Below are 13,732 nucleotides of genomic sequence, written 5' to 3'. Positions count from 1 at the left end.
GTGAGTATGGTGTGTGTGTGTATCGTATCACCAGAGTCTTCCCAATACACATCCCTACATCAAACATTATATTATGCTAATCAATTTCACTTGAGGTAATCCAAAACATGCATGTCATGGAATTAAGTAATTAGGATACAGAAAGGGGGAAATGAAATCAGATTACAGTTACATTTAATAAAAAATGTGCATTATTAGCAGTTGTTAGCAATATCAACTAACTGCTAATGTTAGCCAATCAGTCTAACTGCTAAAGTTAGCTACACAGACCAGGTGCTAACATTAGCTACACAGAGCAACTGCTAATGTTGGCTACACAGACCAAGTGCCAACTTTAGCAACACACACCAACCACTAACGTTAGAAGTAATCCAGAAGTAACGGAAAATAATAAAGTTACATTTCTTTAATTTGTGATACTTGGATCAGGACTATATTTTTTTTAACTGCTAATCAGCAACTGTATTGGAATACATTTTTAAAGAAACCATCCCAAACGACACTGGACAGGATGGGACGGGGCTAGCTGCTTAGCATGCTAACTTAAGTAGATATCGCTGCAACACAATACATAATGTCTTTGACATAATGTCTCAAACTGTTATTTCTTCACATCTGTTGACAATTTTAGTTAATCTTTGACAGTGTTACACTAAAATTCTTAAAAATTGCACCTTTGAGTGTGTGTCTGTGTTGAGCTCTTTAGTTTGCCATTTTGTTATTTTGTTCACCAGGAGCCCTGTACAGAGTTTTTCAAAGTCATATGCATCCAGGTGCGTAATTTTATAGGTTTACATAAGGTTTACATCCCTTCTCTCGTCTGTTAAATAGGAGCAGGGCAGGGCTTTAATAACCCAACGTGACGGCACTTGTTGTGGGATGTGCTAAAGCTGCTTTCCCTCAGGAAGTATCTCCAGCCTGTTATGTAAAGCTTACTTTTGTACTAGAGGAAAAACAGTACGGAGAGCTACTTTTTCAGCAGAACGATGGGAACAGACTCCCCTTATTTGTTGGCCGCAGTGTCTCTTCTGTCTGCCCTGCAAATGGGTGAGCTAAAAATGTCTGCATACGTACCTACTTCATACATATTTGTCCAGTAGTGGGAGTCGTGGGTTTTTGCCAAGCAGTCTGCTCACACTCCCTTATCACTGGTGGAGTGTTCTTGGGTTCTTGAGTAGAAACTGTACGAGAAATTCTGCAGCAACATCTTATAGAACAATTTTCTTTTATGCTCTGATTCATTGCATCACAGATTAGACCACTGAGACTGAGATTTTAACTTAAATTAGGAAAGTAACAGACTGAAAACCATCTTGTGTTTCTTGGATTCCTTTGTTATGACAGTGTACTGCTGCCACACCAGAAAAATAAAAGTGGATCATGTTATGGCATGAAAAGTTTATTATTATAACAAGATGTTTGTCACTGAATGAGATTTTCAAGTTATTGACATACAAACTTACCGTGTTATAAAAAGGAGCTTTTCTTGTTTTAACAATATATGGTTTATCTTGTTATGTTAAAATGTGATAACTTAATGTCATATGATCAAGTTAAAGCATGAAATGTTTTATGTTATAACAGAACCTCATTATAGTAACAAGAATCTTGATAAATAACATTACAAAATATTTAAATTTTCACAAGATACAGATTGCATGTAACAGAATTAAGTAATTAGCATACATAAAAGGGTAACTGCATTCAGTTACAAAAAAATAAGGCATAATCAGATTATGGTTGCATATAGTTAAAAATGGGGATTATTAGCTGGATTACAAATTTTAAATAATTACAGGTAAAACCAACCGCTAATGTTAGCTACACAGACCAACTGCTTATGTTGGCTAATCAGACAAACTGCCAATCTTAGCATTAACATTACTTACACTACAGAGACCAAGCACTGACTTTAGCCACACAGACCAACCGCTAACATTAGCTGCACAGACCAAATGCGAACTCTAGCTATACAGATCAATGCTAACGTTAGCTGCACAGACCAAATGCGAACTCTAGCAACACAGATCAATGCTAACTTTAGCTGCACAGTCCAAATGCGAACTCTAGCTACACAGATCAATGCTAACGTTAGCTGCACAGACCAAATGTGAACTCTAGCAACACAGATCAATGCTAACGTTAGCTGCACAGACCAAATGCGAACTCTAGCAACACAGATCAATGCTAACGTTAGCTGCACAGACCAAATGCGAACTCTAGCTATACAGATCAATGCTAATGTTAGCTACACAGACCAACCATTAATATTAGCTACACAGATCACTGCTAATGTTAGCTACACAAACTAAACGAAAGCTACATAGATCAACCACAAACTTTAATTACACAGACAAACTGCTTACGTTAAAGATAATTCAAAAGTAACAAAGTGATCAAGTTACATTATTTAATATTGTGATACTTGGATTAGGTTACTGACTAATCAGTATTTGTATCAAAATACATTTTCAAAGTAACCCTCCCAGCCCTGGTCATAACAAAATATCTTCTTAGAACATGAAAAACATCTTGTTATAACAATAAACTTTTTGCATTATAACATTATCCTGATCCATTTTTATTTTTCTGGTGTTGCAGCAACATACTCTGCGTTAACGTTCAGTATAATGTTTTGTTTGAGTTATTTAAAGAGGCTCAAACCCCACCGTCTCCCACCGCCTCCTTTTTAGCCTACTTTGCCTGGCGAGTTGGTTTGTCCAGGATGGCCCATAAGGTCCTGCCTCCTGCTGTCACTGGACCTCCAGAGTTTGAGAGGACTTTCCGCGCACAGTAAGAAGACATCTTTTCAAAACCTTACATCATAAAGTCATATTCCCACTGATATGACACTCAAAAGACATCTGTCAGCAGCACGTCACAGACTCAATAATATGATTATACTAATGTGCTCAATTGTGTTAAATACCTGCAAAATATATTAGCACATGAATAGCAAAGCATTAAGCAGCTACAGACAAACTGTTATATCCCTCTCCACTACTTTTTTTTTCCTGTAGACATTTGTGTCCCCAGAGGACAAATCCCTCTGGCTTTGGCTGATATTTCCTTGAGCATCATCATGGGTTTGACATTTGTGCTGGAAATGAGACCCTCACTCAACAGCCATTGGATGGATTGTTATGAAAAGTAGTACAGACTTTCATGTCTCCCACAGACTTAATAATTATAATGATAATATCTTTGGTGATCCCTTAATTTGCCATCTAGCTCCATCATCAGGCCAAAATTTGAACTTGTCCAAATCAGCGCCTCCATTAAATATCAAATACATGCAAAACTAACAGGTTTGGAGAGCAACAGATTACATGTAAAGAGGATTACATAATCTGGATACAAAACAGTGTAACTGTATTCCATTACAGTTACAGATAAAAAGATCACATTACAGAAACATTTAATAAAAATGTGGATTATTAGTGTTATTACAATTTTTAAATAAAGAATAATATACAGTCATGCACAGTGTACACACAGCTGCCAGCTCATTATCATGGCCTCTAGTGAAAAAATGCTTCACTGGGTGGAAATTTCACTATTTTTTGTCTGTAAATCAATCAGTCAACCAATATGAAGGTGCAACCATTAATCTATTATTAATCCACTATTAAATTAATCTTCATCTATTTTGATAACTGATTGATTGTTTTAAGTCATTTCTTAATTAAAATTATAAAAAGTTCTTCGATTTCAGCTTCTTAAATGTAAATATTTTCTGGTTTCTTTACTCCTCTCTGACAGTAAACTGAATATGAGGTGTGGACAAAACAAGACATTTGAGGTCGTCCTCTTGGACTCTGATCTGCATTTTCCACAAATTTCTGACATTTCATGGACCAAAACAGATAAATTAATGATGAAAACAATCTTTATATTAGACTAAACAATTTTACCATATCCTATATTAAGTTAACCCAAAAGTAACAAAGTAATCAGGTTACATATGTTAATATTGTGATACTTGGATTACATTTCCTTAACAGATAATCAGTAAGTGTATCAGACTACATTTTTAAAGTAAGCCTCCTGACCCTGGCTGTGTTGTGGTGTGTGTGTGTGTGTGTGTGTGCAGTCAGAACTGCGTGGAGTGTTACCCTGTGTTCATGGTGATTCTGTGGACCTGCGGCGTCTTCTTCAGTGAGGCGGCTGCAGCTGCAGGAGGACTGGTGTACATCATCGCCCGACAGATATATGTCACCGGATACATCAAGTCTACCAAGAAGAGGTAATTTATCTAATTGATACTATAATTTTTTTAAATAAAATATCTAAATGTGTGACATGTTTTGACAGGTATTACTTTATGTACATAAAATGTTGTCCTGACAGTGACATCCAGAGTGAGTGACTGAGTGCTTCCTGGTTCACAGGTTACCTGGTTTTTACCTGACTCTGGCTGTCTATGGCATTATGGCTCTACTGGTTTTGATTGGGATACTGCGTGGAATACTACACAAGTACTTTCACATCCACCTCTGAAGATTTCGCCTCCACACCTCCTAATGATGCAGAGCAACCAGTTAAATGGCAGGCCTGTGGAATTATTTCAGAAATAGGATTGTTCACAGGATGCTCATCTATCTATCAACCATCATGTTCTACAAAAATGGATTGTTCTTGTAACCTCGCAGTTACCTTTAATCTGACATGCTTTATGGAACAGTGTTGGCCTCTGGTGTCTCATTTTTCACAGTAAAAAAATAACACAAACCACAGTCTGTCGTGTAGTTCTGTATTATAATCAGGTTTGGGAGGGTTACTTTAAAAATGTATTCCAATACAGTTAGTAATTACTTGTTAAAAACTGTAGTCCAAGTATCACAATATTAAAGTAATGTTTTTTTTTTTTTACTTAATGTTACTCTTTGATTACCTTACTATAAATATATAGTGAAATTGTTTAGCCTAATCTAGTGTTTTAGGGCTGAAACTAACAATTATTTTCACCATTGATTAATTAGTTAATTATTTTCTCAATTAAGTGATTAGTTGTTTGGTCCAGAAAATGTCAGAAAATGGTGAAAAATGTTAATGTAAGTCCAAGATGATGTCCTCAGATGTCTTGCTTTGTTCACACCTCAAAGATATTCACTTTGCTGTCGGCGAGGAGTAAAGAAACCAGGAAATATTCACATTTAAGAAGCTGAAATCTGAGAATTTTGACTTTTTCTTCTGATAAAACTACTCAAAACAAAAAATTAAACAATTAATCCTGTCACAATCTTGTCAATTGAAATACTGGTAGATTTAAAGACAAAAATAGTGGAATTTCCACCCTGTGAAGCTTTTTTCACAAGAGGCCATGATAATGAATTGGCAGCTGTGTGTACACTGTGTATGGTAGTATATTGTTCTTTATTTTAAAATTGCCATACTGCTAATATCCCTATTTTTGCTAAATGCATCTGTAATCTGATTACATATTTTTACATATTTGTGTATTTAACTGCAATGGAATAAAATTACCTTTTTTGTATCCACATTACATAATCCTGTGACATGTAATCTGTTACTCCCCAAACCTGGTTACAATAAATATACTGTGGAATATTTCTCCCCTGCACAGCGACTCTTCAAATTTCAACATGGTCTTCCCATCATAAAACCAAACGAATTCAGGGTTGATTTACGTGAAATAAACTGTGTTTTCATTGTCTTAAACTTAAAATTAATTTTCTAATTTTCCTTTAAAGTTTCTTAGTACAAAAATAAAGAGGCATACTATATCATGTACATAGTGCACTTATAGCATTTTAGATAGTCGTGCATATACAACACACAGTATGCAAATATCTTATGAATGTTTTAACAAAATATTGAATACTCTACAATATCATAGTCTATCGACAATAATCAATATAGCTGCGGTCTATGGTTAATAATTAGAAGGTTAATTAATTACGGTTGCAGTATGTTGGTGTATTTTCCTCGCGGTGTCCTGTCGCCCCCTGGCGGCTGCCCGCTGTACTGACCTGATGGTGGTGAGCTGCTCATACTGAACACAACTACCCTGGAACACAAGCTGTGAGAAATTACACAAATCCTTTACATTTTTCTGTCGAAATTCGGCATTTCAGAGCAGCAGTTCGTGCTTTTCACGTCGTACGGTATGTGTTGCGTGTTCACGGTGTTGTTTATTCGCTGTAGCGTCATTCTGTGCAGCATTTTAAGCCTCCGGCTAGTGTGCATTAGCATGCTAACAGTCAGTTAGCATCGGGCCTGCTCAGGTTTGTTTGTGTTGTCACCAGCTGGCCTCTTCTGACACGGGGAGCTAACATGCTAACAGTAGCTCACTAGAGTTAAAGCAAGTCAAACACACTGTACTTCTCTGTGTGTGTGGGCCGTTGTTCTCCGTCCTTAGTAGCTTTGATCCAGGTTAATAATTTAATTCATTTTTTTTTACTCTCGAAACGCGTAGTATGTGATGTGACGTCATTCAACCGCGATGCATCGCTTTGCATGTTGAGGTAGTCATATGGAACTACATTTTAAAAAAACTACACTTTATTTTCTTGTGTCAAATATATGTACCATATACCTATATATTAAATCATGAGGGGATTTTTGTAAATCATAATGTTCTCAAATCAAATTCGCCATACAAATAAATAGCATTTTTAGTACATTTATTCTTATTAATTAGCTTATTTGCTAGTAACATTTAACTTAACCACATTACTTTATGTCATCTTATCTTTGTTGCCCATAAGTGCATTTCTCCTGGTCAAAACTGTATTCTCACTCAGAATTCGTTCTGAAAAATATCTACAATGACATTGTTACGAGTGGAACGTGTATTTCAAGATGACCACAACTGTGATGTATTAGTTGAGATTAACTTTAAGATATCTAAAAATCCTTACAAGGTGTAAGGTGTCTGTTTTTAACTTTTAATGTAATAGCGAGGCTGTATATATTGCAGATATCAGTAATTCATGTCCTTCTAGTCTAATAGAACATGTTTGCTATGTCATTACCAGGGTTGCACCTAACTATTATTTTAATTAAAAGTTGTTTGGAAAATTGAATATGAATGGATATTCTGGATATTAGAAATATAATTGTGTGTAAATTTACATACACATACACGATCAGGCTTAAATGATTTATGTGTCCTAAATCTTGCAGTGTTCCTTAGAGTCGCAGCCCTGCATTCCAAAAAGGAAGACGAGTATTTCACCATGAGCTCAGACGATGGTGAGACGACAACACACACACACACACACACACACACACACACACACACACACACACACACAACCAAGCGTAACGTTTCCTGATTGTTGCAGTCAGTCAGTCAGTCAGTCCTGGTGTTTGACTGTCCCTCTACATGGCTGCAGGTGACATGGAGAACCAGGCTGAGCTGGAAGAGAAGACGAGGCTCATCAACCAGGTGCTGGAGCTTCAACATACTTTAGAGGGTAAGAAGAGCGCACGAGCACAGACACACACTGACAGTCAACGGTTTAAACTACCCATTTGTCAAATACAAGCAGTAAAGGTGACCAGTTCTTCCATTTTAATATCCTGGTGAAGTGAAATAAGCACAAATCATCAAAGCCTCTGGAAATTTGGCTTAAAATAGTAAAAATAATGATGATATCAGCGACCCTGGGATTAAAAGTGATTTCTAATACTAACTGTAAGCTTCCTTATATGTACATGAGACTCTAAATGACATCGTTAGAAGGCTGTTGTGGATTTCCAGCTGCTTTAAGGCAGACTTGTAGCCCAGACCTGATATCTAGCCAAACAGGCAGAACGACGTCTCTACTTTTTTTTTGCTAAAAGACATCATTATCTGCTGTAGCTTTCACACTTCAACTAGATATGACCATGGTGTGAAGAACAAGAGGATCCATACAGATTTAGGGAGCTTTATTAGCAGAATATTGCAGAAAATGGACAGGCCTGGGGAGCAATGGAAAACATGTAACAGGGTTACGTAGTCTGTTTTCATTAGTATATAATTGGCTGTAAATAAGAATCCTTGTGTTTTTGTTTCATCAGAATGAGCCCTTTGTATCTACAGAGGGAGTGACTCCTTTTCTACCACCATGTTGCACTGCCATGTTTCTGCAGCAGCCCAGAACAGACAAACCAAACACCAGCTCTTAATTTGGCCTTTTTTGCGTTTTCACAGCCACCTCATGTTTTCTTACACGCTTGGAAGGGAAGGGTGAGAAGAGTTGGTCGCATTCTGAAACCACGAAATCCTACACACCGGTCCTTTGAACAAATTTTCAAAAAGTACGTCAACAAAAATGGATTTCAGTGATTCCATCAGCTGCAGTTGTTTAACTATCACAAGGGTGTTGCTGGCCCAACCTCTTTTCAGAATGAACAGAGCCTTTGTCTCTTTGTCTCACACTCTTGACAGGTCAGGCGTGAACTTATGTAAACCGGCACTGATAACAACTGATATGATATTTCAAGTGAGCAGGAACAGAGGATGGTGTTTCTGTTGGATGCATTCACAAACAATGCAGTGTTTTAACAGAACAGTGTCAAAATATCCAAAAGCTGTCCAAATGATCTCAGATAACTTACCTTAAGTAAAATTAAAATTTTATTTTGATTTTAAAGTAACTTACTTTCCATTACTTTCGGGTTACCTCAATATAAGATATGGTGAAATTGTTGCCTAATTAAGTGTTTTAGGGCTGCAGCTATTGATTATTTTCATCATTGATTAATCAATTAACCGATAAATTGTTTAATCCATGAAATGTCAGAAAATGTTGATTGAAGCTCAATGTAACATCCTCAAACGTCTTGTTTTGTCCACGACTCAAAAATACTCAGTTTACTGTGTTTATATCACAGTAACATCTGATTGAAACATTTTGAGCAGGTATAATTATATAAGTACGTATATATACATTGCAGATTTTAAATATTTAGGAAGATATAGTCGACACTGAAGCGCTAAAAGTGACTAAAAGCAGTTGTGGGGAAGGAACATTAGATAATGTTGCAACAATTTCTAGTAGTCATTGTTAAAATACTGACACCAAGTAACACTGGATGTAAAAAAGTCACTTTGTACTGAGGATAACAAATATGCAAAATAACTTGATGGCAGAAAATCAAACTAGATCGGCTCCATCAACTTTCAGTCAAAGCTCTGCTGTTTTTGTGTACATTTTATTCTGATTGTGTGCACCGTTTCTAATGAGTGTGTTTGTGTGTTCAGACCTGTCTGCCCGAGTGGACGCCGTCAAAGAGGAGAACCTGAAGCTGAAGTCGGAGAACCAGGTCCTGGGTCAGTACATTGAGAACCTCATGTCTGCCTCCAGTGTCTTCCAGACCACCGACACCAAGAGCAAACGAAAGTAAGGAGAACCTTGGAGAGCCTTGAGCTAGAACCCCCCCCCTCCCCACACACACACACAAACACACGCACACACATTCCATAATGTGAACCCAAACCGTCCTGGATGACTGCAATCCGATCATTAACACCATGGACTCTTGATTCTTCTCATCACTGCTGAAGCCTAAAACATGTTTGAGTCTGCTTGTCCTTATCTGAAAATGTGCACTAGGTGGCAGTGTTGCTTTGATCACATTGAATTGAAGTGAAACCAGATAGCAGATGTGCATGGTGTGAGCTGATAAACCTGCGAAGCCCCTGATTACATCTGTGTGCACAGAGGCATGTTTTAGACTTCAGTCAGCTGCAGCTCAGATCCACATCAAACTCGACCTCTCGACCCAAACATGTTCGGTCCCGGACAGACCCGACTGACCTGACGGCAGACCCGACTCCAAACAGGTGCTCGTAGATGGGCAGCTGTGTGATCCTCAGATCTTCTCCCAGTTCCAAACATCCAGCTGTGTCGTGAGTGAACAGCAGACCAGCGTGAAAAGAAGCGCAGAGTTTGAGTTCTGTTTCTGAGCTACTGTGGTTAAAAACTGGCCTGCTTCTTGAATCGGGTTTACCACTGCGCATTTAATGTGCACAAGTCTTATTTAGTCAGTCGTTGGCTGAGCAGTCAGAAAATAAATATAGGCTGTACCCTCACAGCACAATAACAAAGTATTGATTTTAAAGGAGGAATACGTAGACATTGCACCTGCAAAAACGATTATAGCAGTCCAAACAGTGAGTTGGAGCCATAGACTGTAAATTGCCTGCAAAACTCCATTAACATTTAAAAGTCAATTTAACAGTTTTTACAAGAACATGATCATAAATACTCCTGTGCAAAACAGTCCACTGCTTTATAACAACCCATGGCTCTGACCACATCGCTACATGCTAATAGCTAATTCTGCCCCCACAGCCTGCAGTCGTCTTCTTGGGATATTTAACGTTTTTCACACACTACTTTGGCAGTTTGTGTAGTTAATGATGCAAAGCCAACTCTAACAATAACAAATCAACATCATCATGATAATAATCAGCTCTGATGTTTTCCACCCTTTTTTGACATTTTATGGCCCAAACAACTAATCACTTACTGCAGAAAATGATTGACAGATTAATCGATAATGAAAGTAATTGTTAGAGGAATGACTTGAAAATACATTTGTCTGCTTCACAGGTTTGGGCTGATTTTTTCCTGTTAGGATTAATCAATTGATTAATTGAGAAAATACTGGGGAGATTAATCAACAGTGAAAATAACTGTTGTTAGTTGCAACCCAAGTCCAGATCATGCTGAGCCATGCTGTCAGATGTTCACTTGCTCACAGAGATGTTTGGAACTGGTGAAGTTATTGATCCTCCGCCTTCTCCACCACCCAGAACAAAAAAAAACCCCTCAAACCCACAGCTCCCATTCTTCAGACTTTTATAGAGTTCAAATGTTTACGTCACACTTCGTTTTTCTCCTCGGGCGTTTCGGCTCCGGTTCGACGAAACACTATTTTCGGTGTTTCCTGGTGGGAAGCCGGTGAGGGATCATGTCTGTCATTGCACCCGACACTTCTGCTGGTTGGTGGGGGCGCCTGCAGGCTGCAGAAGAGAAGTGTGTTTGTCTGCTGGCTCCCCACAGGACAGGAGAATCTGACTGTTTCAAATGAGGGAGAAAAAAAAGTGGAGAAAAATCCCTTTTTGTTATTTATTAGTATTATTGTTGCCTCTGCCATAGCAACAGTTGCTGTGTCTCAGTTTGCATACTTCTGTACTTGCACTTGATGTTTTTGGTGCGTAAGTGCATTTACATTGACATTTACGGCAAAACGAAAATGGTGTGGTACCACACATCAAATATAAATCAACATATTGGAGGGAAGGCCGGCCCGTTATCGATTATGGCGCATTTTTAACCTCCTGAGAAACAGAGGTCACCTTGTGTGGCAGCCAATAGCATCCTAGGAGGGACTACTGGCAGCTACTGGCGTGGTTTTAGGTGTGATGACAGCGAGAAGCGTCCACGGAAGCGACTCGTGTCAAACAAACAACTGCGGCTCCTGAGGATTAGCATATATTCTCTGATAGCATCGGTTATATCAGAACTGGCTCTGCAGGCTTCAGTTCGCCCACAGAGAAGGAGAAGAAGAAGAAGAAGAAGAAGAAGAAGAAGAAGGAGCCGCGATTTCTTCATTTCTGATAAAGGTACAATGACTCTCCTCGATTTGAAACAGCGCCACCCTGTCGAAATGTGCGCCTTACGCAAATGAGAACATGACAGCAAACTAACAGAAGTATTCGAATTGAGACACAACAAGTAAATCTGTTCTAACCTGGTTTTATTGTTACTGCTTCTGATCTCTCTAAAGAGAGGAGGGTCTAAAGGCCCGTTGTGAACTTGTTCCGTCTATGTCATTTCAGTCCAATGCCACTTTTTTTGTTGCCATGTTATTGCTGCTTTTTGCACGTTGGGAGTGAATAACACTACGTTAACAGTGACCGTCACTGTTGCAGTTTTTAAGTTAAGACCACGTGTCTTTTTTTATTCGAACTGAAAGTCTTGTGTACGTGCTAATTGTTAAACTGGCAAAGTCCAGTTTATCCTCTCAATAAATCAGCAAATATACATACTGTGTTTAATGCATAAATGTTACATAAACATCACCTATGAAGTCTTGAAGTACCTTTAACCCTGTTGCATTTGAACATTGTTTACATACTGTTTTTTTTGTTGCTAATTTGAAAAGACTTCGATTTAATAAAGTGATGATCCTTTTTGATGAAATGCTTGTCAGTGATGTTTTCTGAGCTAATCGTCTGTTTTCTATTTCACATGCTCACAGAGTCACTAAGGGTGCTCGCAAGGACAAGTGACTCACCATTTTGCCCTCTTCTTTCAGTATTGGTAGAGTAGTGTACACACAGGCGGGTGAAAAATCAAAGGAAGATCTGAATAAATTGGTATAAAAAGGAGGAAAATGCAGTAATAGAATGGGTGGGACATTTGGACTGGGTTGGACCAACAGAGTTAAATTTAATTTATGTTTGGGGAAGAACTAAGCTGGGGTTTGAATTGAATCTTTCTTCATATTGAACTGCTTTTAAAGTTTGTTGCAACTTAATTCAGATTTTCTGAAGCTCTTCTGGGAGCCTTTCCTTCCTTTCATTTGTAACCCTGTAAGTTTCTGTTGTAGATCAAAAATTCCACACTGACGACAGTCCTCCCTCTGTGTTGAACTAAAGTGTATTCTTCACATCTTAACATCGACTTGTTTGTTGATTTGGAAGTTAACTGAGGGAGATCCTCCAGGTGTTAAGATGTTGGGAAGCTGTAGGCGCTTCAGTGGTGTGTATTGTATTTTTTGACAAAAAAGCAGAGACCAGAGTCAGAAATCCACCAGTTTTGCCACCAGCTCATTAATCTGGACCTCCTGCCTGGTTCGGAGTTAATAATACAGCTTGGATCAGCCTGGACTCTGGTTTCTCCTGTGGTGTCTGAGTAGAAGATGAAGGCCTGTGGTCCTGTGTCTCACCGTCCCCCAGTGTCTGCTAGCAAAGTAGAGACCAGCGTAAAGCCTCTATTGTAAGAGTTAATATGACACTTCCCTCAACACTAGTGTCTGTTGTCACTGCATCTTGGCAGTGTAATTCGTTGTTAAATTGCCTGAAAACGCCACAACATGCATCAGAATTCTTTAGAAAAGAAAACTTGCTCTGTGCCAGAAACCCTTATCCCAGACAATAATTCACAAATTTAAAAATGTGTTAAAACCCTCAAAATAAAAAAAAACAACCTAACTATACCTACTGATAACAAAAATGATAACTTTTTTAAAAAACTGTTTGACCCTTTGAAGTTGTGTCTCAGCTTTACATCAACTCTGTCAGATTTTTTACAAAAACCCGAAGAACGCCTGTCTCACTTTCTGTTTTTTAAAAAACGGTAATACTGCTCAAACACTGGTAAACTTTATATTTTTGGACAAATACATTAAAGCTGATGGTGGTGACATAGTTCTTAGTTCTCTTTAATAACATAATGAATTGCATAATGAATTTGAAAGTAGTTCTTTGTCTTACATATAATTATGTGTGTCTGAGAGAGTTGAGAGTTGCTTTTTAAGGAGCATAACTGAAGAGTAAAATACAGTTTTGTCCAAATTCTAATTGATGTTTTTGGTCTTTTTATGGGATTTGCTGACAATAAGTCAAATAGAGCCTTGTTCCTTTATAGCACATTTAAACAATTTGTATCAGACTCGTGTTTGTAGGTAAAATGTCACACCTTTGACTTTAAACCAGTCCGATTACTTGTTACTGACAATGGTGCAACTTCCTCTGTTCAGCATG

General features: G+C 38.0%; 2 protein-coding genes across 4 annotated transcripts; both read left to right on the top strand.

The window, feature by feature from the left end:
• Window positions 1-909: 909 nt before the first annotated feature.
• mgst2 (microsomal glutathione S-transferase 2) lies at window positions 910-4,596 on the top strand. Its single transcript, XM_084718369.1, has 4 exons — window positions 910-1,047; window positions 2,694-2,793; window positions 4,094-4,246; window positions 4,392-4,596. The coding sequence occupies exons 1-4, from the start codon at window positions 987-989 to the stop codon at window positions 4,498-4,500; spliced, it is 423 nt and encodes a 140-aa protein (XP_084574495.1). The 5' UTR covers window positions 910-986; the 3' UTR covers window positions 4,501-4,596.
• A 1,367-nt stretch (window positions 4,597-5,963) lies between these two features.
• On the top strand, window positions 5,964-12,968 carry LOC146326585 (short coiled-coil protein B). Of its 3 annotated transcripts, none has more exons than XM_084718850.1 (5): window positions 5,964-6,045; window positions 7,150-7,218; window positions 7,362-7,442; window positions 9,218-9,356; window positions 12,226-12,968. In XM_084718850.1, the coding sequence occupies exons 2-5, from the start codon at window positions 7,203-7,205 to the stop codon at window positions 12,254-12,256; spliced, it is 267 nt and encodes an 88-aa protein (XP_084574976.1). In that variant the 5' UTR covers window positions 5,964-6,045; window positions 7,150-7,202; the 3' UTR covers window positions 12,257-12,968. The 3 variants fall into 3 exon arrangements, with proteins under 3 accessions (XP_084574976.1, XP_084574975.1, XP_084574977.1); XM_084718849.1 differs by having other exon boundaries at window positions 5,970-6,128; XM_084718851.1 differs by lacking the exon at window positions 12,226-12,968 and having other exon boundaries at window positions 5,970-6,128; window positions 9,218-10,174.
• The last annotated feature ends 764 nt before the right edge of the window (window positions 12,969-13,732 follow it).

This window comes from Lutjanus erythropterus, chromosome 5, assembly GCF_056507025.1.
Source record: "Lutjanus erythropterus isolate fLutEry1 chromosome 5, fLutEry1.hap2, whole genome shotgun sequence".
NCBI lineage: Eukaryota > Metazoa > Chordata > Actinopteri > Lutjaniformes > Lutjanidae > Lutjanus > Lutjanus erythropterus.
The sequence above is the reverse complement of the archived record's forward strand: the minus strand, read 5'-3'. Positions and strand labels throughout refer to the sequence as shown.